General features: G+C 52.4%; 1 protein-coding gene across 11 annotated transcripts in view; it reads left to right on the forward strand.

Moving 5' to 3' along the window:
* arhgef7b (Rho guanine nucleotide exchange factor (GEF) 7b) overlaps positions 1-26,454 on the forward strand; it is a 147,172-nt gene extending 120,718 nt beyond the window's left edge. For 5 of the 11 annotated variants that reach the window (XM_038818208.1, XM_038818205.1, XM_038818201.1 and 2 more), the window contains 3 exons: positions 16,783-16,882; positions 20,583-20,637; positions 25,116-26,454. In XM_038818208.1, coding sequence (XP_038674136.1) covers positions 16,783-16,882; positions 20,583-20,637; positions 25,116-25,238 — 278 coding nt within the window. In that variant the 3' untranslated portion in view covers positions 25,239-26,454. Of the gene's footprint in view, positions 1-16,782; positions 16,896-20,582; positions 20,639-25,115 lie in introns of those variants that run through there. The other 6 variants (XR_005463188.1, XR_005463189.1, XM_038818202.1 and 3 more) reach the window with 4 other exon arrangements.
* The last annotated feature ends 295 nt before the right edge of the window (positions 26,455-26,749 follow it).

The raw sequence follows: 26,749 nt of genomic DNA on the forward strand, positions 1-26,749 counted from the left end.
CGGCATCGGGAATTCGGCCAGTCGGGACCGGAGTATCGCTGGGAGGGCCTCTGGCAATGGCCCCAGCCCCCCCCAGCCCCGCCGCTGGGCCCGATTCGGGCGTAAATGCGATTTTACCCAAACAGGCGATGGAATGTGACGACTAGGGGATTTTCACAGTAACTTCAGTGCAGTGTTAATGTAAGCCAGTGACACTAATAAAGATTATTATTATTGTAAGATTGTTCTGTTGGAGTTTATTGTTGCAGCATTTCAATGTAAAAGTTCTGCATATTCCGGGAAAGGACAATATTATTGCAGGTGTACTGTCACGAGTTTAAGTGTTGATAAGTGGCAGATATAAAATTTGGGGGAATTTATGTAGTGGGAATGGAAGACGAATGGATGTGAGATTTGTGACACATCCCTTGTGCTAAAGCCTCGTTGCTATGACGTTTTATTCCTCTAAGGGGGGGAGGTATGGAAGCGTCCTTCCTGTTTATTTTCTTTGTTCCCATTTTTATTGTTTTTGGACCCACAATGGGGATGTGTCTTTAAGCAGAAGACTCAAAAGTTGAAACAGCCTGCTTAGGGTGGCACGGTGGTGAAGTGGTTAGCACTGCTGCCTCACGGCGCTGAGGTCCCAGGTTCGATACCAGCTCTGGGTCACTGTCCATGTGGAGTTTGCACATTCTCCCTGTGTCTGCGTGGGTTTCACCCCCACAACCCAAAGATGTGCAGGGTAGGTGGATTGGCCACGCTAATTTGCCCCTTAATTGGAAAAAAATAATTGGTTACTCCAAATTTAAAAAAAAAAGAAACCGCCTGCTCGTCAGGACACTGTGTCCTAGGTTTTGTATTTCAGAAAGGAGAAGCCAGACTCTTCGGCATTGAGTGGATCTTCGGAAGCAGGTTTGGAGGGAGTCAGTTCAATTGGTTAACTGACAACCAGGCCCTTCACCTGGGGAAGGAGCTGTGCTCTGAAAGCCAGTGATTTCAAACAAACCTGTTGGAATTTAACCTGCTGTTGTAAGACTTCTTACGGAACCTGTGGGTTGGCCAGGGACAGTATTCTGCCTGACAACAGTGAGTGATTGGTTCCTGCATGATGCTGTCTGAGAGAACCTAGCAGAAATGTTTAGACCTTGGAAGTGAAAGGAATTCTCTCTCTCTCTCTCTCTCTCTCTCCTACTAAAGTGAAAGTGAGTGCCTGGCACATCCTTTGCTGTGAACCTGAAATGATGCTGAGTCTGCAGAGAAAGTAGACAACCTCGCCAGAGAAAACCATCTCAGGCCTCGAGGGAAGGAGTACCAAAATTAAAGCCTGAACTTCAGAAAGACATTAACTGGAAGTCATCCCAGTGCCTCAAAGATCCTTATCCTTTTATTTTCTTTCCCTTTCCATCACCCTTTCCGCTCTGTGTTTTGTGTGCGTGTATACAGAGTGTGGAGAGTTGGGAAGGGGAGTGTTGGGAAATGAGCAGCGGATAGTCAGTCACACTGTCAGTTTAATTATTATACTGTACAGAATAAAAGGTTACTTGTGTTACAGTCACTGACCAGGTGACTGTAGTTTATTGGCTCAGCCATGGACCTCGGGGATTTTAAATAAAATCTAATTTCACTTGCGTTGCGACTCTGGGTCAAGTGGGGCTGGAATTGACTGCGCACTAGCACAGCGTATTGTGACTACACTAACACAGTGACGCATAAGGAAACAAACACACACCCACAAAACAGACACACAAACACACACACACACCCACAAAACAGACACACAAACACACACACACACACCCACAAAACAGACACACAAACACACACACACCCACATTCACACCCACACTCACAAAACAGACACAAACCCACATTCACACACAAACCCACATTCACACACACACACACACACACACACACACCGTCACACACACACACACCCACATTCACATGTACACACACACCCAACGTCACACACACACAGACATCCACTGTCACACACACCCGCCGTCACACACACACACACTGACACACACACTGTTTCCAGTTAGGGGGCAATTTAGCGTGGCCAATCCACCTATCCTGCAGATCTTTGGGTTGTGGGGAGAAACCCACGCAGACACGGGGAGAATGTGCAAACTCCACACGGACAGTGACCCAGAGCCAGGATCGAACCTGGGACCTTGGTGCCCTGAGGCAGCAGTGCTAACCACTGCGCCACTCCATTATACACTCTTGTCTGTAAATTATCAAGCACTTAGACCAGTTTATTAGCAAAACGTTTTACCCCAGAGCCTTTACTTATGAGACGAACAAAGGACAAATCAGGTTCACGGTTCAACCCAATTTTATTCACAATCCTCTCACTCACGATAAATGCGACTCAGACTCACAGTGAAGCTCTGGGTATTACCCGCATTTGGTGAAGCAGCTTGGCCAGGCTGCGATTACTCGATGTGGATATCCTCTCTGGGTTCGAATCATGGGGTCCCCTCTTTGTGTGATGGTTGTGCCTGGGGGACACCCAGGTTATCGCTGAAGATCTGTTCCAATGTTCCTTCTTTTAGTATACGTCCACACCTGGCCTCAGTTCTATTGTCCCACCCAAACGTACATAGAAAGATAGAAAACAGAAGCAGGAGGAGGCCATTCGGCCCCTCGAACCTGATCCGCCATTCATTCTGATCATGGCTAAATTCAATAATCTGATCCCGACTTCCCCTCCATATCCTTTTGATCCCTTCAGCCCCCAGAGCTGGATCTGATTCCTTCTTGAAATTACACAATGTTTCGGCCGCAACTACTTTCTGTGGGAGTGAATTCCACGAATTCCCCGCTCTCTGGGTGAAGACATTTCTCCTCACCTCAGTCCTAAAAGGTTTACCCCTTATCCTCAAACTATGACCCCTAGTTTTGGGCTCCCTACCATCGGGAACATTCTTTCTGAATCTACCCTGTCTAATCCTGTTAGAATTTTATAAGTTTCTGTGAGATCCCCTCTCACTCTTCTAAACTCCAATGAATATAATCCTAACCGATTTAGTCTCCCCTCATATGACAGTCCCACCATCCCAGGAATCAGCCTGGTAAACCTTTGCTGCCCTCCCTCCATAGCAAGAACATAGCAAGAGTTTAAACTAATGTGGCAGGGGGATGGGAACCAAATGAGGAGGTTAGTGGACAGTAAGGAGGTAGTAACTAAAGCCTGTAAGGAACCAGACCATGAAGTCAGTGTGACTAAGGGGAAGAGTAGGCAGGGAGAAGATGATGAATTCAAAGGTGGTCGTCTGAGGTGCATTTGTTTTAATGCAAGAAGTGTAGTAGGTAAGGCAGATAAACTTAGAGCTTGGATTAGTACCTGGGAGTATGATGTTATTGCTATTACTGAGACTTGGTTGAGGGAACGGCATGATTGGCAACTAAATATCCCAGGATATTGATGCTTCAGGTGGGATAGAGAGGGAGGTAGAAGGGGTGGAGGAGTTGCATTACTGGTCAGAGAGGATATCACATCTGTGCTGAAGGAGGCACTATGGAGAACTCGAGCAGTGAGGCAATATGGATAGAGCTCAGAAATAGGAAGGATGCGGTAACAATGTTGGGGCTGTACTACAGACCTCCCAACACCGAGCGTTAGATAGAGGTACAAATATGTAAACAGATTATGGAAAGATGGAGGAGCAACAGGGTGGTGGTGATCGGAGATTTTAATTTTCCCAACATTGAATGGGACTCGTATAGTGTTAGAGGTCTAGATGGAGCAGAGTTTGTAAGGGGCATCCAGGAGGGTTTTCTAGAGCAGTATGTAAATAGTCCAACTCGGGAAGGGGCCATACTGGACCTGGTATTGGGGAATGAGCCCGGCCAGGTGGTTGATGTTTCAGTCGGTGATTACTTTGGGAATAGTGATCACAATTCCGTAAGTTTTAGAATACTCATGGACAAAGACGAGAGTGGTCCTAAAGGAAGAGTGCTAAATTGGAGAAAGGCCAACTATACCAAAATTCGGCAGGAGCTGGGGGATGTGGATTGGGAGCAGCTGTTTGAAGGTAAATCCACATTTGATATGCGGGAAGCTTTTAAAGAGAGGTTGATTAGAGTGCAGGACAGACATGTCCCTGTGAAAATGAGGGATAGAAATGGCAAGATTAGGGAACCATGGATGACAGGTGAAATTGTGAGACTAGCTAAGATGAAAACGAAAGCATACATAAGGTCTAGGCGACTGAAAACAGGCAAAGCTTTGGACGAATATCAGGAATGTAGGACCAATCTGAAACGAGGAATCAAGAGGGCTAAAAGGGGTCATGAAATATCTTTAGCAGACAGGGTTAAGGAAAATCCCAAAGCCTTTTATTCATATATAAGGAGCAAGAGGGTAACTAGAGAAAGGGTTGGCCCACTCAAGGACAAAGGAGGAAAGTTATGCGTGGAGTCAGAGAAAATGGGTGAGATTCTTAACGAGTACTTTGCATCGGTATTCACCGAGGAGAGGGACATGACGGATGTTGAGGTTAGGGATAGATGTTTGATTACTCTAGGTCAAGTCGGCATAAGGAGGGAGGATGTGTTGGGTATTCTAAAAAGCATTAAGGTGGACAAGTCCCCAGGTCCGGATGGGATCTATCCCAGGTTACTGAGGGAAGTGAGAGTGGAAATAGCTGGGGCCTTAACAGATATCTTTGCAGCATCCTTGAACACGGGTGAGGTACCAGAGGACTGGAGAATTGCTAATGTTGTCCCTTTGTTTAAGAAGGGTAGCAGGGATAATCCAGATAATTATAGACCGGTGAGCCTGACGTCAGTGGTAGGGAAGCTGCTGGAGAAGAAAGTGAGGGCTAGGATCTATTCCCATTTGGAAGAAAATGTGCTTGTCAGTGATAGGCAACATGGTTTTGTGCAGGGAAGGTCATGTCTTACCAACTTAATAGAATTCTTTGAGGAAGTGACAAAGTTGATTGATGAGGGAAGGGCTGCAGATGTCATTTACATGAACTTCAGTAAGGCATTTGATAAGGTTCCCCATTGTAGGCTGATGGAGAAAGTGAAGTCTTGTGGGGTCCAGGGTGTACTAGCTAGATGGATAAAGAACTGGCTGGGCAACAGGAGATAGAGAGTAGTAGTGGAAGGGAGTTTCTCAAAATGGAGAACTGTGACCAGTGGTGTTCCACAGGGATCCGTGCTGGGACCACTGTTGTTTGTGATATACATAAATGATCTGGAGGAAGGTATAGGTGGTCTGATTAGCAAGTTTGCAGATGACACTAAGATTGGTGGAGAAGCAGATAGCGAAGGGGACTGTCAGAGAATACAGCAGAATATAGATAGATTGGAGAGTTGGGCGGAGAAATGGCAGATGGAGTTCAATCCGGGCACATGCGAGGTGATGCATTTTGGAAGATCCAATTCAAGAGCGAACTATACGGTAAATGGAAAAGCCCTGGGGAAAATTGATGTACAGAGAGATCTGGGAGTTCAGGTCCATTGTACCCAGAAGGTGGCTGCGCAGGTTGATAGAGTGGTCAAGAAGGCATGCAGCATGCTTTCCTTTATCGGAAGGGATATTGAGTACAAGAGTTGGCAGGTCATGTTACAGTTGTATAGGACTTTGGTTCGGCCACATTTAGAATACTGCGTGCAGTTCTGGTTGCCACATTCCCAAAAGGATGTGGATGCTTTGGAGAAGGCACAGAGGAGGTTCACCAGGATGTTGTCTGGTATGGAGGGTGCTAGCTATGAAGAGAGGTTGAGTAGATTAGGATTATTTTCATTAGAAAATCGGAGGTTGAGGGGGGACCTCATTGAGATCTACAAAATCATGAGAGGTATAGACAGAGTGGATAGCAACAAGCTTTTTCCAAGAGTGGGGGACTCAATTACTAGGGGTCACGAGTTCAAGGTGAGAAGGGAAAAAGATATGCGTGGAAATTCTTTACGCAGAGGGTGGTGGGTGCCTGGAACACATTGCCAGCGGAGGTGGTAGAGGCGGGCACGATAGCGTCATTTAAAATGTATCTAGACAGATACATGAATGGGCAGGGAGCAGAGGGATACAGATCCTTAGAAAATAGGAGACAGTTTTAGATAGAGGATCTGGATTGGCGCAGGCTTGGAGGGCCGAAGGGCCTGTTCCTGTGCTGTTTCTTTGTTCTTCGTTCTTATCCTTCCTCAGATATGTGCACCGAAACGGCTCACAATACTCCAGATGTGGCCTCACCAATACCCTATACAATTGCAATAAAATATCTCTATTTCTACTCAAATCCTCTCGCTATGAAGGCCAACATACCATTTGCCTTCTTTACTGCCGGCTGTACCTGCACGCTTACTTTCAGCGACTAATGCACGAGGACACCAAGGTCTCGCTGAGTATCCACCTCTCTCAATTTACACCCATTCAAATAATAATCTGCCTTCCTATTTTTGCTACTGAAGTGGATAACCTCCCATTTATCCACATTATACTGCATCTGCCATGCATCTGCCCACTCACTCAGCCTGTCCAAATCCCGCTGAAGCATCTCTGCATCCTCCTCACAGCTCACCTTCCTACCCAACTTTGTATCATCTGCAAATTTGGAGATAAAAAATTTAGTTCCCTTGTCCAAATCATTACTATATAATGTGAACAGTTGGGGTCCCAGCACCGATCCCTGCGGTAACCCCACTAGTCACTGCCTGCCAATCGGAAAAAGGCCCATTTATTTCCAGTTTTTGCTTCCTGTCTGCTAACCAGCTTTCTATCCATTTCTAGGCATTACCCCCAATCCCATGTCCTTTAACTTTACTTCAACTCATTAATGGGAATAAACAAGATACTCCTGTTCAGCCAGGGTGATTCAATCAAGAGCCATTGTTCTCTGAAGCACTCTTGTCTGACCAGATAGTAGCCCGTTATGGAGTCTGGTGGCCTCTTTGTTGTTTGTCCTACAAAGTTGATCACCCGTGTCCTGAAGTTAGTTACATATTCAGAGTGCCGTCTTGTTCTTTTGTGTACATGTGAGTGGGCATTCACAAAGTCCATATAGTGATAATGAGTTTATGTGTTGACTTCAATGCCCTTGCAGACGGCCGGTATCAATTCAGCCTGGGCCTTATTTGGTAGTTTCTGTTCCACACCTATGTGCCTTGTCAGCCTGTTTCAGGTACCACAACACACACCCACCGTCACACACACACACCCACCGTCACACACACACCCACCCACCGTCACACACACACCCACCCACCGTCACACACACACCCACCGTCACACACACACCCACCCACCGTCACACACACACACCCACCGTCACACACACACGCACACATACCGTCACACACACACACACACCCACCGTCACACACACACACACACCCACCGTCACACACACACCCACCGTCACACACACACCCACCGTCACACACACACGCACACATACCGTCACACACACACACACACCCACCGTCACACACACACACACCCACCGTCACACACACACACACCCCGTCACACACCCACCGTCACACACACACACCCACCGTCACACACACACCCACTGTCGCACACACACACCCACCGTCACACACACACACACCGTCGCACACACACACCCACTGTCGCACACACACACACCCACCGTCACACACACACACCCACCGTCACACACACACACCCACCGTCACACACACACACCCACCGTCCACACACCCACCATCACACACACACACACACCCACCGTCACACACACACACACACACCGTCCACACACCCACCGTCACACACACACACCCACCCACCGTCCACACACTCACCGTCACACACACACACACCCACCGTCACACACACACACCCACCGTCACACACACACACCCACCGTCACACACACACACCCACCGTCACACACACACACCCACCGTCACACACACACACCCACCGTCACACACACACACCCACCGTCACACACACACACACACCGTCACACACACACACCCCACCGTCACACACACACACACACACCGTCACACACACACACCCACCATCTCACACACACACACCCACCATCTCTCACACACCCACCGTCACACACACACCCACTGTCGCACACACACACACCCACCGTCTCACACACACACACACCCACCGTCACACACACACACACACCGTCACACACACACACACACACCCACCGTCACACACACACCCACTGTCGCACACACACACACCCACCGTCTCACACACACACACACCCACCGTCACACACACACACACACCGTCACACACACACACACACACCCCACCGTCACACACACACACCCACCGTCACACACACACACACACCCACCATCTCACACACACCCACCGTCACACACACACCCACTGTCGCACACACACACACCCACCGTCTCACACACACACACACCCACCGTCACACACACACACACACCCACCGTCACACACACACACACCACACCGTCACACACACACACACACACACCCACCGTCACACACACACACCCACCGTCACACACACACACACCCACCGTCACACACACACACACACCCAATGCCCTTGCAGACGGCCGGTATCAATTCAGCCTGGGCCTTATTTGGTAGTTTCTGTTCCACACCTATGTGCCTTGTCAGCCTGTTTCAGGTACCACAACACACACCCACCGTCACACACACACACCCACCGTCACACACACACCCACCGTCTCACACACACACACCGTCACACACACACCCACCGTCACACACACACCCACCGTCTCACACACACCCACCGTCACACACACACACACACACCCACCGTCACACACACACCCACCGTCACACACACACCCACCGTCACACACACACACACACACACCGCCCACACACACACACACACCCACCGTCACACACACACACACACACCCACCGTCACACACACACACACACCGTCACACACACACCCACCGTCACACCACACACACACACACACACACACACCCACCGTCACACACACATACACCGTCACACACACACACACCCACCGTCTCACACACACACACCCACTGTCACACACACACACACACACCGTCACACACACACACACACCGTCACACACACACACACCCACCGTCACACACACACCCACCGTCACACACACACACACACCCACCGTCACACACACACCCACCGTCACACACACACACACACACACCCACCGTCCACACACACACACACACCCACCGTCACACACACACACACACCGTCACACACACACCCACCGTCACACACACACACACACACACACACACACCCACCGTCACACACACATACACCGTCACACACACACACACCCACCGTCACACACACACACCCACTGTCACACACACACACACACACACACACACACCCACCGTCACACACACATACACCGTCACACACACACACACCCACCGTCACACACACACCCACCGTCACACACACACACACACACACACACCGTCACACACACACACACACCGTCACACACACACACACACCGTCACACACACACACACCCACCGTCACACACACACACACCCACCGTCACACACACACACACCCACCGTCACACACACACACCCACTGTCGCACACACACACCCACCGTCACACACACACACCCACCGTCACACACACCCACCCACTGTCGCACACACACACCCACTGTCGCACACACACACACCCACCGTCACACACACACACCCACCGTCACACACACACCCACTGTCGCACACACACACCCACCGTCACACACACACACCCACCGTCACACACACACACCCACTGTCGCACACACACACACCCACCGTCACACACACACACACCGTCACACACACACACCCACTGTCGCACACACACACCCACCGTCACACACACACACCCACCGTCCACACACCCACCGTCACACACACACACACCCACCGTCACACACACACACACACACCGTCCACACACCCACCGTCACACACACACACCAACCCACCGTCCACACACCCACCGTCACACACACACACACCCACCGTCACACACACACACCCACCGTCACACACACACACCCACCGTCACACACACACACCCACCGTCACACACACACACACACCGTCACACACACACACCCACTGTCGCACACACACACCCACCGTCACACACACACACCCACTGTCGCACACACACACCCACCGTCACACACACACACCCACCGTCACACACACACACCCACCGTCACACACACACACCCACCGTCACACACACACACCCACCGTCACACACACCCACCCACTGTCGCACACACACACCCACTGTCGCACACACACACACCCACTGTCGCACACACACACCCACCGTCACACACACACACCCACCGTCACACACACACACACCGACACACACACACACCCACTGTCGCACACACACACACCCACCGTCACACACACACACCCACCGTCACACACACACACCCACCGTCACACACACACACCCACCGTCCACACACCCACCGTCACACACACACACACCCACCGTCACACACACACACACACACACACACCGTCCACACATCCACCGTCACACACACACACCCACCCACCGTCCACACACCCACCGTCACACACACACACACCCACCGTCACACACACCCACCCACCGTCACACACACACACCCACCGTCACACACACACACCCACCGTCACACACACACACACACACACCGTCACACACACACACCCCACCGTCACACACACACACACACCGTCACACACACACACCCACCATCTCACACACACACACCCACCATCTCACACACACCCACCGTCACACACACACCCACTGTCGCACACACACACACCCACCGTCTCACACACACACACACCCACCGTCACACACACACACACACCGTCACACACACACACACACACCCACCGTCACACACACACACCCACCGTCACACACACACACACACCCACCGTCACACACACACACACACCGTCACACACACCCACACACACACCCACCGTCACACACACACACCCACCGTCACACACACACACCCACCATCACACACACACACACACCCACCGTCACACACACACACACACCGTCACACACACACACTCACCATCACACACACTGTCACACACACACACACACCCACCGTCACACACACACCCACTGTCGCACACACACACACCCACCATCACACACACACACACACACCGTCACACACACACACACCACCCACCGTCACACACACACACCCACCGTCCACACACCCACCGTCACACACACACACACCCACCGTCACACACACACACACACACCGTCACACACACACACACACACCCACCGTCACACACACACACCCACCGTCACACACACACACACACCCACCGTCACACACACACACACACCGTCACACACACCCACACACACACCCACCGTCACACACACACACCCACCGTCACACACACACACCCACCGTCACACACACACACCCACCATCACACACACACACACACCCACCGTCACACACACACACACACACCGTCACACACACACACTCACCATCACACACACTGTCACACACACACACACACACCCACCGTCACACACACACCCACCATCACACACACACACACCCACCATCTCACACACACACCCACCATCTCACACACACACCCACCGTCACACACACCCACCCACCGTCACACACACACACACACCGACACACACACACCCACCATCACACACACACACTCACCATCACACACACTGTCACACACACACCCACCGTCACACACACACCCACTGTCGCACACACACACACCCACCATCTCACACACACACACACCCACCGTCACACACACACACACCCACCGTCTCACACACACACACACACACACACACACACCCACCATCACACACACACACACACACCCACCGTCACACACACACCCACCGTCACACACACACACACACACACACACACCCACCGTCACACACACACACCCACCGTCACACACACACACACACACACACACACCCACCGTCACACACACACACCCACCGTCACACACACACACACACCCACCGTCACACACACACACCCACCATCACACACACACACACACCCACCGTCACACACACACACACACCGTCACACACACACACTCACCATCACACACACTGTCACACACACACACACACCCACCGTCACACACACACCCACTGTCGCACACACACACACCCACCATCACACACACACACACACCGTCACACACACACACACACACCCACCGTCACACACACACACCCACCATCACACACACACACACACCCACCGTCACACACACACACACACCGTCACACACACACACTCACCATCACACACACTGTCACACACACACACACACCCACCGTCACACACACACCCACTGTCGCACACACACACACCCACCGTCACACACACACCCACCATCACACACACACACACCCACCATCTCACACACACACCCACCATCACACACACACACCCACCGTCACACACACACACCCACCGTCACACACACACACACACCCACCGTCACACACACACCCACCATCACACACACACACACCCACCATCACACACACACACTCACCATCACACACACTGTCACACACACACACACACCCACCGTCACACACACACCCACTGTCGCACACACACACACCCACCATCACACACACACACACACACACCCACCGTCACACACACACACACCCACCGTCTCACACACACACACACACACCCACCATCTCACACACACACACACCCACCGTCACACACACACACACCCACCGTCACACACACACACACACCCACCGTCACACACACACACCCACCGTCACACACACCCACCGTCACACACACACACCCACCGTCACACACACACACACCCACTGTCGCACACACACACACACACACACCCACCGTCACACACACACATACCCACCGTCATACACACACACCCACCATCACACACACACACCCACTGTTACACACACACACACACACCCACCGTCACACACACACACCCACTGTCACACACACACACCCACCGTCACACACACCCACCGTCACACACACACACACCCACCGTCACACACACACACCCACCGTCACACACACACACACCCACCGTCACACACACACACACCCACCGTCACACACACACACACACACACACACACCCACCGTCACACACACACATACCCACCGTCACACACACACACCCACCATCACACACACACACCCACTGTTTCACACACACACACACCCACCGTCACACACACACACCCACTGTCGCACACACACACCCACCGTCACACACACCCACCGTCACACCCACACACACCCACCGTCACACACACACACCCACCATCACACACACACACCCACCGTCACACACACACACCCACCGTCACACACACACACACCCACTGTCACACACACACACACCCACCGTCACACACACACACACACACCCACCGTCACACACACACACACACACCGTCACACACACACACCCACTGTCGCACACACACACCCACCGTCGCACACACACACCCACCGTCACACACACACACCCACCGTCACACACACCCACCCACTGTCGCACACACACACCCACTGTCGCACACACACACACCCACTGTCGCACACACACACCCACCGTCACACACACACACCCACCGTCCACACACCCACCGTCACACACACACACACACCCACCGTCACACACACACACACACACACCGTCAACACACCCACCGTCACACACACACACCCACCCACCGTCCACACACCCACCGTCACACACACACACACCCACCGTCACACACACACACCCACCGTCACACACACACACCCACCGTCACACACACACACCCACCGTCACACACACACACACACCGTCACACACACACACCCACTGTCGCACACACACACCCACCGTCACACACACACACCCACCGTCACACACACCCACCCACTGTCGCACACACACACCCACTGTCGCACACACACACACCCACTGTCGCACACACACACCCACCGTCACACACACACACCCACCGTCACACACACACCCACTGTCGCACACACACACCCACCGTCACACACACACACCCACCTTTACACACACACACACCGTCACACACACACACCCACTGTCGCACACACACACCCACCGTCACACACACACACCCACCGTCACACACACACACCCACCGTCACACACACCCACCGTCACACACACACACACCCACCGTCACACACACACACACACCGTCCACACACCCACCGTCACACACACACACCCACCCACCGTCCACACACCCACCGTCACACACACACACACCCACCGTCACACACACACACCCACCGTCACACACACACACCCACCGTCACACACACACACCCACCGTCACACACACACACACACACCGTCACACACACACACCCCACCGTCACACACACAAACACACCGTCACACACACACACCCACCATCTCACACACACACACCCACCATCTCACACACACCCACCATCTCACACACACCCACCGTCACACACACACCCACTGTCGCACACACACACACCCACCGTCTCACACACACACACACCCACCGTCACACACACACACACCGTCACACACACACACACACCCACCGTCACACACACACACCCACCATCTCACACACACACACACCCACCGTCACACACACACCGTCACACACACACACTCACCATCACACACACTGTCACACACACACACACACCCACCGTCACACACACACCCACTGTCGCACACCCACACACCCACCATCACACACACTGTCACACACACACCCACCGTCACACACAAACCCACCATCACACACACACACACCCACCATCTCACACACACACCCACCATCACACACACACACCCACCGTCACACACACACACCCACCGTCACACACACACACCCACCGTCACACACACACACACCCACCATCTCACACACACACCCACCATCACACACACACACCCACCGTCACACACACACACCCACCGTCACACACACACCCACCATCACACACACACACCCACCATCACACACACACACTCACCATCACACACACTGTCACACACACACACACACCCACCGTCACACACACACCCACTGTCGCACACACACACACCCACCATCACACACACACACACACACACCCACCGTCACACACACACACACCCACCGTCTCACACACACACACACACACACCCACCATCACACACACACACACACACCCACCGTCACACACACACACACCCACCGTCACACACACACACACACACCCACCGTCACACACACACACCCACCGTCACACACACCCACCGTCACACACACACACCCACCGTCACACACACACACACCCACTGTCGCACACACACACCCACCGTCACACACACACACACACACCCACCATCACACACACACATACCCACCGTCACACACACACACCCACCATCACACACACACACCCACTGTTACACACACACACACACCCACCGTCACACACACACACCCACTGTCGCACACACACACCCACCGTCACACACACCCACCGTCACACACACACACACCCACCGTCACACACACACCCACCATCACACACACACACACACCCACCATCACACACACACACACACCCACCGTCACACACACACACCCACCGTCACACACACACACACCCACCGTCACACACACACACACACCCACTGTCGCACACACACACCCACCGTCGCACACACACACCCACCGTCACACACACCCACCCACCGTAACACACACACCCACTGTCGCACACACACACCCACCCACCGTAACACACACATACACCCACCGTCTCACACACATACACACACACACACACACACACACACGCCCACCGTGTCTCACACACACACACACACACCGTCACACACACACACAGCCACCGTCACACACACACACCGTCACACACACACACAGCCACCGTCACACACACACACCGTCACACACACACCCACCGACACACACACACACACACACACCCACCGACACACACACGCCCACCGACACACACATGCCCACCGACACACACACGCCCACCGACACACACACGCCCACCGACACACACACGCCCACCGACAAACACAAACAATGCAAACCCATTGACCAGCACATGCCAGACTGACGCGTAGAAACATATGGATCTACACATACAAACATTAGAAATCAATACACAAACAAACATGGGCTGACACACAGATTGACATCTGGAAACACACGTGAGCCAGTGCACCCACAAACATAGGGATTCACAGACATGCACAAGACCTCACAGTGATAAATACACACACAGACACATCCACGTACACATTCAAACCCATACACAATGGCAAAGACAGGGCTGGTTTAGCTCAGTGGGCTTGTTTGTGATGCAGAACAATGCCAGCAGCACGGTTCAATTCCCGTACCAGCCTCCCCGAACAGGCGCCGGAATGTGGCGACTAGGGGCTTTTCACAGTAACTTCATTGCAGTGTTAATGTCAGCCTACTTGTGACAATAATAAAGATTATTATTATTAGATGCGCACACAGACACATACGCATTCCAACCCATACACAGTGATACACAGACTGGCAGTAATTGTAAATGCTGATCTTTTGTGCATCAACCTGTTGACTGGGATCCGGATTTTAAACTCTGAATGTTGTGTTTTGCAGTGTATCGGAAAGAATCCGCTCCACAGGTTTTATTGCCAGAAGAAGAAAAAATAATTGTTGAAGAAACCAACAGCAACGGGCAAACGATCATCGAGGAAAAGTAAGATAAATCTGTGAGTCGGCGCCCTGTATGTTGCAACGCACAGTTTAGCCGTTAGAACAAATGACTTAATCGAATTGAACAGGCTGCCTATATGGTACTGTTTTCAGTTAGAGGAGGAACAAGGTGATGATGGGTAGAGCTGGAGCCTGTCGCTGGTTGAACTGCAGGAGGCCAACTTGTGGGAAGCGTCCCTAATGGGAACGAGCAGCTTGTGTGGAACTGTCCACCCAGACCCTCCGTCAGTGTGTCCTCACTTCAAAACAGACACCTGCCCTGGTACGGAGATCCTTCAATGTTTTATACATCAGGAAAAGATTGGCAGGCCTGGTCTCTTTTCTCTTGAAAAAAGAGGTCTTTAACATGATGGAAAGTTTTGATAGAGTGGATACGGGGAGAATGTTTCACCTTATGGTGAAGAGCAGAAATAGGGGCCATCAATGTTAAGAAAGCCAGGACAGAATTAAGAGGGAACTTCATTAATCAGAGAGTGGTGAGACTGTGGAACTGACTGCCTTCTGGAATGGTTGAAGTGACTGGTGTAAGAGGAGACGAGATAGAAGCATTGGGCGAGACGGTAATACAGGGCTACCATGGTCAAATTAGGTGAGTAAATCTGGGAAGAGTCTCGAGTGGACGGATTAATCCTGGGAAGGACCGGGACTGATGTCCTCAGGAGGTACTTGCTGGAGGGTTTACACTGATACGGCAGGGGGATGGAACCTGTGTAAGGATTCAGAACAGGGGAATCAAGAATAAGAGAAAAAGACAGCAAGAAGAATAAGAACAGCGATAGGCAGAGAAACCAAGGGCATGTATCAGATAATAACACTGTAAAAACTAGCAGGGAAGGGACAGGATACAATAAATGGACTAGCCTTAAGGTTTTGTACCTGAATGCGTGGAGCATTCAAAATAAAATGGATGAATTAGTTGCACAGATGTAAAGGGTGTGATATAGTTGGGATTACAGAGAGATGGCTACAAAGTGACCAAGGGGCAGCACGGTAACACAGTGGTTAGCACAATTGCTTCACAGCTCCAGGGTCCCAGGTTCGATTCCCGGCTGGGTCACTGTCTGTGCGGAGTCTGCACGTTCTCCCCGTGTCTGCGTGGGTTTCCTCCGGGTGCTCCGGTTTCCTCCCACAGTCCAAAGATGTGCAAGTTAGGTGGATTGGCCATGATAAATTGCCCTTAGTGTCCAAAATTGCCCTTAGTGTTGGTTGAGTGGGGTTACTGGGTTATGGGGATAGGATGGTGTGGGCTTAGGCAGGGTGCTGTTTCCAAGAGCCGGTGCAGACGCGATGGGCCGAATGGCCTCCTTCTGCACTGTAAATTCTATGATGGGAACTAAACATTGAGGCTGTTCAGTTTTTAGGAATGACAGACAGAAAGGAAAATGTGGTGGAGTTGCATTTTTGATTAAAGAAGATATTGATGCAATATTGAGGAAAGATATTAGTACAGATGATGTGGAATCTGTATGGGTCAAGTTGAGAAACACCAAGGGGCAAAAAACATTTGTAGGGGCGATACAGACCACCAAACTGCAGTGGTAATATTGGGAATAGCATTAAACAGGAAATCAGAGCTGCATATGATAAAGTAACATTTGTGATTATGGGTGACATTAATCTGCATACAGATTGGGTGGGTCAAATTAGTCAGAGTGCAATAGAGGAGGAATTTCAGGAATCTGTATGGGATGATTTTCTGGACCAGTATATTGAAGAACCAATTGTGGGCAGTTTGGTGTCCTTACCTGAGGAAGGATGTTCTTGCTATGGAGGGAGAGCAGCGAAGGTTTACCAGGCTGATTCCTGGGGGGCGGGACTGTCATATGAGGAGAGACTCAGTCGGTTAGGATTATATTCATTGGAGTTTAGACGAGTGAGGGGGTGTCATAGAAATTTACAAAATTCTAACAGGATTAGACAGGGTAGATTCAGAAAGAATGTTCCCGATGGTGGGGGAGTCCAGAACTAGGGGTCATAGTTTGGGGATAAGGGGTAAACCTTTTAGGACTGAGGTGAGGAGAAATTTCTTCACCCAGAGAGCGGGGAATCTGTGGAATTCACTCCCACAGAAAGTAGTTGCGGCCGAAACGTTGTGTAATTTCAAGAGGAATTAGATCCAGCTCTTGGGGCTGAAGGGATCGAGGGATATGGGGGGAAGGCGGGATCAGGGTATTGAACTTGATGATCAGCCATGATCATAATGAATGGAGGAAGCAGGCTCAAAGAGCTGAATGGCCTCCTGCTTCTATTTTCCGCATATGTTTCTATTCCTAAACGGCAGCACGGGCTGGTTGGGCAGAATGGCCTGTTTCTGTAGCATATATTGTAGGTACCTTGTTATTCTGGACAGATACACAAAGAGTCAAGAAGCACAGAAAGCTGGTGAGCCTTCAGCAGAGTTTTGCTGATGAATTTGCGCTGGGCGAGTAAATGTAACATAGTTTGACATCAGTGCCTCAAGGTTTTGCTTTGAGAGTTGTGGGACTGCATGGTGCTTTTGTGTCTCTGTACCGAAGCTTGGAGCCCTGCATTCCATCCCTCCTTTACTGTTATTCACTAATATTGCTGATTGAACCTGGAACTGTGCAATGTCTGCCCTTTAAACTCCTCTTCTTGGTAATGTAGAGATATCTGACTTCATTGCCAGCACACCAGCACAGTGGTTAGCACTGCTGTCTCACAGCTCCAGGATCCCAGGTTCGATTCCCGGCTTGGGTTACTGCCTGTGCGGAGTCTGCATGTTCTCCCCGTGTCTGTGTGGGTTTCCTCCGGGTGCTCCGGTTTCCTCCCACAGTCCAAAGATGTGCAGGTTAGATGGATTGGCCATGATAAATTGCCCTTAGTGTCCAGGGATGTGCAGGTTAAGTGGGGTAACGGAGATAGAACAGGTGAGTGGGCCGAGGTAGATTGCTCTTTTGGTCAGAGCAGAGTTGTTGGGCCGAATGGCCTCCTTCTGCACTGTATGGATTCTATAGACTCTGAAGATTCTGGTGCACTGATGTGAGATTGAACAGATTTTAAGCAGAAAGAGGGGAGGAAGGAACAGAATGAAGTGTCTGTGAAAGAAGTAGAAGAAAGGAGAGATTAAAAGAAAAGGGATGATGGTGCGAGGCAAAGGGAGATGCGTAATGGAACAACAAACGCTGTGTCTAATAATAATAATAATCGCTTATTGTCACGAGTAGGCTTCAATGAAGTTACTGTGAAAAGCCCCTAGTCGCCACCTTCCGGTGCCTGTTCGGGGAGGCCGGTACGGGAATTGAACCGTGTTGCTGGCCTTGTTCTGCATTACAAGCCAGCTGTTTAACCCACTGTGCTAAACCAGACCCTAAACCAGTCCAGAGGAGGTGGGGGTGGTAAGCGGGCAATTCTTGCCAGTGTTTGTGATTTGAGGCGGTGGACTGAGTGAGACGGCAGTGACCCATCGACAGAGGAGATGCTGTTCCTCAGGTTTACGTTGAGTTTCAGTGGAACAAGGTAGGAAGCCAAGGACAGAGAGGTCACTGCGATGCAGAGGGTTAAAGTAACAGGACATCGAAAGTTCAGGTTCCTGCTTGTGGACTGAATTGAGGCAACGCAAAGCAATCACTCAAATGTCTCTATTTTCTTTCTTTAATAAACCTCAACTACCCAAGTGCCATTTTCATCTATTCCGATTTCTCTTTGATTTCCTCTTCGAACAGGAGCCTTGTGGACACAGTTTATGCATTGAAAGATGAGGTGCTTGAGCTAAAGCAGGTAAATGGATTAATTACACGCGAGCTCAGAGACATTGCACAGGAATCTTTAAAATAAATTACCCAAGGACTGTAGCAACAGACCGGATTAAACAGGAGACAGGACACGGCACGGTGGGGGCAACGTGGCAGCTTCTAATCAGCTGACACATGGAGCAAAATGCACTTTATTCATTTCAGTAAAGTTGTCAGGACACCAAATCTAGGAAAAGACACATCAAGGCACCAGATATCAATATTTCCCCAAAGACATGCTGCACTGCATAAACTCCCAGTGCAGTACTGAGGGAGTGCGGCACTGTCAGAGGGTCAGTACTGAGGGAGTGCCGCACTGTCAGAGGGTCAGTACTGAGGGAGTGCTGCACTGTCAGAGGATCAGTACTGAGGGAGTGCCGCACTGTCAGAGGGTCAGTACTGAGGGAGCGCCGCACTGTCAGAGGGTCAGTACTGAGAGAGTGCCGCACTGTCAGAGGGTCAGTACTGAGGGAGTGCCGCACTGTCAGAGGGTCAGTACTGAGGGAGTTCTGCACTGTCAGGGGGTCAGTACTGAGGGAGTGCTGCCCTGTCAGAGGGTCAGTACTGAGGGAGTGCTGCACTGTCAGAGGGTCAGTACTGAGGGAGTGCTGCACTGTCAGAGGGTCAGTACTGAGAGAGTGCCGCACTGTCAGAGGGTCAGTACTGAGGGAGTGCTGCACTGTCAGGGGGTCAGTACTGAGGGAGTGCTGCACTGTCAGAGGGTCAGTACTGAGGGAGTGCTGCACTGTCAGAGGGTCAGTACTGAGGGAGTGCTGCACTGTCAGAGGGTCAGTACTGAGGGAGTGCTGCACTGTCAGAGGGTCAGTACTGAGGGAGTGCCGCACTGTCAGAGGGTCAGTACTGAGGGAGTGCTGCACTGTCAGAGGGTCAGTACTGAGGGAGTGCCGCACTGTCAGAGGGTCAGTACTGAGGGAGTGCTGCACTGTCAGCGGGTCAGTACTGCGGGAATGCCGCACTGTCAGAGGGTCAGTACTGTGGGAGTGCTGCACTGTCAGAGGGTCAGTACTGAGGGAGCACTGCACTGTCAGAGGGTCAGTACTGAGGGAGTGCTGCACTGTCAGAGGATCAGTACTGAGGGAGTGCCGCACTGTCAGAGGGTCAGTACTGAGGGAGCGCCGCACTGTCAGAGGGTCAGTACTGAGAGAGTGCCGCACTGTCAGAGGGTCAGTACTGAGGGAGTGCCGCACTGTCAGAGGGTCAGTACTGAGGGAGTTCTGCACTGTCAGGGGGTCAGTACTGAGGGAGTGCTGCCCTGTCAGAGGGTCAGTACTGAGGGAGTGCTGCACTGTCAGAGGGTCAGTACTGAGGGAGTGCTGCACTGTCAGAGGGTCAGTACTGAGAGAGTGCCGCACTGTCAGAGGGTCAGTACTGAGGGAGTGCTGCACTGTCAGGGGGTCAGTACTGAGGGAGTGCTGCACTGTCAGAGGGTCAGTACTGAGGGAGTGCTGCACTGTCAGAGGGTCAGTACTGAGGGAGTGCTGCACTGTCAGAGGGTCAGTACTGAGGGAGTGCTGCACTGTCAGGGGGTCAGTACTGAGGGAGTGCTGCACTGTCAGAGGGTCAGTACTGAGGGAGTGCTGCACTGTCAGAGGGTCAGTACTGAGGGAGTGCTGCACTGTCAGAGGGTCAGTACTGAGGGAGTGCTGCACTGTCAGAGGGTCAGTACTGAGGGAGTGCCGCACTGTCAGAGGGTCAGTACTGAGGGAGTGCTGCACTGTCAGAGGGTCAGTACTGAGGGAGTGCCGCACTGTCAGAGGGTCAGTACTGAGGGAGTGCTGCACTGTCAGCGGGTCAGTACTGCGGGAATGCCGCACTGTCAGAGGGTCAGTACTGTGGGAGTGCTGCACTGTCAGAGGGTCAGTACTGAGGGAGTGCTGCACTGTCAGAGGGTCAGTACTGAGGGAGTGCTGCACTGTCAGAGGGTCAGTACTGAGGGAGTGCTGCACTGTCAGAGGGTCAGTACTGAGGGAGTGCCGCACTGTCAGAGGGTCAGTACTGAGGGAGTGCCGCACTGTCAGAGGGTCAGTACTGAGGGACTGCTGCACTGTCAGAGGGTCAATATTGAGGGAGTGCTGCACTGTCAGAGGGTCAGTACTGAGAGAGTGCCGCACTGTCAGAGGGTCAGTACTGAGGGAGTGCCGCACTGTCAGAGGGTCAGTACTGAGGGAGTGCTGCACTGTCAGAGGGTCAGTACTGAGGGAGTGCTGCACTGTCAGAGGGTCAGTACTGAGGGAGTGCCGCACTGTCAGAGGGTCAGTACTGAGGGAGTGCCGCACTGTCAGAGGGTCAGTACTGAGGGAGTGTTGCACTGTCAGAGGGTCAGTACTGAGGGAGTGCCGCACTGTCAGAGGGTCAGTACTGAGGGAGTGCCGCACTGTCAGAGGGTCAGTACTGAGGGAGTGCTACACTGTCAGAGGGTCAGTACTGAGGGAGTGCTGCACTGTCAGAGGGTCAGTACTGAGGGAGTGCCGCACTGTCAGAGGGTCAGTACTGAGGGAGTGCCGCACTGTCAGAGGGTCAGTACTGAGGGAATGCCGCACTGTCAGAGGGTCAGTACTGAGGGAGTGCCGCACTGTCAGAGGGTCAGTACTGAGGGAGTGCCGCACTGTCAGAGGGTCAGTACTGAGGGAGTGCCGCACTGTCAGAGGGTCAGTACTGAGGGAGTGCCGCACTGTCAGAGGGTCAGTACTGAGGGAGCTCCGCACTGTCAGAGGGTCAGTACTGAGGGAGTGCCGCACTGTCAGAGGGTCAGTACTGAGGGAGTGCCGCACTGTCAGAGGGTCAGTACTGAGGGAGTGCCGCACTGTCAGAGGGTCAGTACTGAGGGAGCCGCACTGTCAGAGGGTCAGTACTGAGGGAATGCTGCACTGTCAGAGGGTCAGTACTGAGGGAGAGCTGCACTGTCAGAGGGTCAGTACTGCGGGAATGCTGCACTATAAAGCTGCCATCTATTGGATTAGGCAGTAAAGTGAGGCCTCAGTTGCTGTCTGAAGTTGACATGAAGGACCCCATGACCCATTTGGAAAGCTGAGATGCGGAGTTCTCTCCTATCCCCCAACCAATAGTGTTGGGACAGATTGTTCGTTTATTATCACAGTGCCGTTTGTAGGTGCTTGCTGTGAATAATAACCTTTATTGTCACAAGTCGGCTTTCATTAACATTGAAATGAAGTCACTCTTGTGTTTCCTGCAGTGGTTCCAGTTTGAAAACTGTGAAGCGTTTAGGATGTCCTGAGGTTGTGAATTGTGACAATTTTTCGTGGTGCTGTTTAAATATAACGTTTGCTAAAAAGGCCGTATGGACATTAATGAAATGGATCCGAGTGAAATGGCCTGTGCAGACCCCCCGGGACCCTTGTGCAGACCCCCGGGACCCTTGTGCAGACCCCCGGGACCCTTGTGCAGACCCCCGGGACCCTTGTGCAGACCCCCGGGACCCTTGTGCAGACCCCCCCGGGACCCTTGTGCAGACCCCCGGGACCCTTGTGCAGACCCCCGGGACCCCTGTGCAGACCCCCGGGACCCCTGTGCAGACCCCCGGGACCCTTGTGCAGACCCCCGGGACCCTTGTGCAGACCCCCGGGACCCCTGTGCAGACCCCCGGGACCCCTGTGCAGACCCCCGGGACCCCTGTGCAGACCCCCGGGACCCCTGTGCAGACCCCCGGGACCCCTGTGCAGATCCCCGGGACCCCTGTGCAGACCCCCGGGACCCCTGTGCACAGCCCCGGGACCCCTGTGCACAGCCCCGAGGGGACCCCTGTGCACAGCCCCGGGACCCCTGTGCAGACCCCCGGGACCCTTGTGCAGACCCCCGGGACCCTTGTGCAGACCCCCGGGACCCTTGTGCAGACCCCCGGGACCCTTGTGCAGACCCCCCGGGACCCTTGTGCAGACCCCCGGGACCCTTGTGCAGACCCCCGGGTCCCTTGTGCAGACCCCCGGGTCCCTTGTGCAGACCCCCGGGACCCCTGTGCAGACCCCCGGGACCCTTGTGCACAGCCCCGGGACCCTTGTGCACAGCCCCGGGACCCCCGTGCACAGCCCCGAGGGGACCCCCGTGCACAGCCCCGGGACCCCCGTGCACAGCCCCGAAGGGACCCCCGTGCACAGCCCCGGGGCCCCCGTGCACAGCCCCGAGGGGACCCCCGTGCACAGCCCCGGGACCCCTGTGCACAGCCCCGAGGGGACCCCTGTGCACAGCCCCGCGATCCGTATGCAGAGCCCGGGACCCCTGTCCGCTTACTGGGCCCCTCTGCCAGACTCCTGCACCCCTGTTTATGCCCTGGTACCCCTGGATATGATCCGGTGCCCCCGTGCGAATCCCTGTCTGTGCCCCGGGCCCATGGTAGCAGGTCTGTACCAGACAATCTGAGTGTGTTTCCTGCTAATGTTTCCACTCCAACTCCTTCATTAGGTTTTCATTCTGAATGTTGTGTTGCAGGAAAACAAGAAGATGAAACGTTGGTTGGAGGAGGAGCAGAGAGCTCGCAAGGAGTTAGAGAAGCTGGTTCGCAAAGTTCTAAAGAATATGAATGATTTCTCTTGGGATGAAACTAACCTGTAGTGAACTTTAACTTCAACGAAAGCAGCTGGAACATCACCACGTGGGCTGGCGATGACTGTTTCTGCCAGTCAGCAAGCACTTAGCATGTTCCTCTGTTGTTGGCTTGTCCACTATTTTAATAAAGACTTGGTATATTTTAAATAGGTCAATCATCCATTGCGATAGCAAACTGGTGGTCACCAGATGCAAGTGTCCAGCCTGTGAATATTACGAGCAGTAATCTTTAGCCTGTCCTGGTGTACGTTTAGTGTCTACAGTTCCCCAGAGAGAGAGCGTGCAATCCAGCCCAACTGAATCTGCTCACAACCTGATTTCTCCGTCCATTGATGTCCTGAAAATCCGGTGTGCCACCTTCTGGAGTGGGATTGTCTGTCAGACTGATCCGGGAATATGATACCCGCAGCAACTGCGTCCACAATTGTAACAAATAGGAAGCTAATCTTCAGGGAATTTGATGCACGTTTCATCGATTACTATCAATGATTTGGGGTCAGATCTTGAATGAGAGGCGAACGCAGGTTTTGAACCGGACACTGGCCGTTTGTCGTAAAGATCTGAAAGCGTCGAATGGAATCTGGGTGGTTTCAGTGAATGGGCCCCGGCGTTAGCACTTTGGTCTGTTAATTAACTGAGTTTGGTGAATGTGTAACATTTGGTTGGAACATTTTTCTGTAGCTGACACTTGATGAAGACAATACCTGTGACCCTGGCTGCTGTGAATGCTGTATTGTGTGTGGAGCTCAGGATGCAGGCTGACAGCAGCCTGACGGAGGATCTGTGCTTCACTCTGCCAATGCCTCCAGTGGAAATTGGGCACTCACAAATCAATCATTCCCAACTTTAAATATACGGGATGATTCAGGCAGAGTGACATGTTCTCAACCAGCCCAACAGAGCTTCACACTGGGAGCTTTACTGGACAGGATAACCCTTTGTACGATTGAGAATGAGCAGTGTACTCGAATGCCAGCAGCTGTGAGCTCAGACTCTATTGAATTGTGACCCATGTGCTTGGGCAATGTTGAAAAGTTTATTCTTTGCTGTGTAACATTTTCCCGATGACCGAAGTTCTCGATGTGATAAGAAAGGTGGTGGCTGTTGTTCTCTAAGACAGCAGCCCTTACCCGAGGCACACAAAGTGACTGGTGGGAGTGGATAGAGATTTCCGCCCACGCAAACTCACTACAGAATCACAATTAAACCTTTATGTTTAAAATCTTGCCTCTCTCATTCAGACTTTCGATTTGGGCAAGAAAATAAGTGTGTAGCATTAAAATTCCCATTTCCTGCTGACTGGGAATTCTCGTTTTGCGATAACTGAACTGCACAAGGCAGATTTCTCCCTACAGCTGGGACTCTGTGATCAGGACCGAATTTAGAAATCTCCCCGTTTACTTTTCATTAGTATGTATGTGTTTTCAGTGATTAAGTCAGCACTTAAGGGCAGCATGGTAGCCTTGTGGAAAGCACAATCGCTTCACAGCTCCAGGGTCCCAGGTTCGATTCCGGCT

The sequence above is a fragment of the Scyliorhinus canicula genome, chromosome 14 (genome assembly GCF_902713615.1).
Source record: "Scyliorhinus canicula chromosome 14, sScyCan1.1, whole genome shotgun sequence".
In the NCBI taxonomy this organism is placed as follows: domain Eukaryota; kingdom Metazoa; phylum Chordata; class Chondrichthyes; order Carcharhiniformes; family Scyliorhinidae; genus Scyliorhinus; species Scyliorhinus canicula.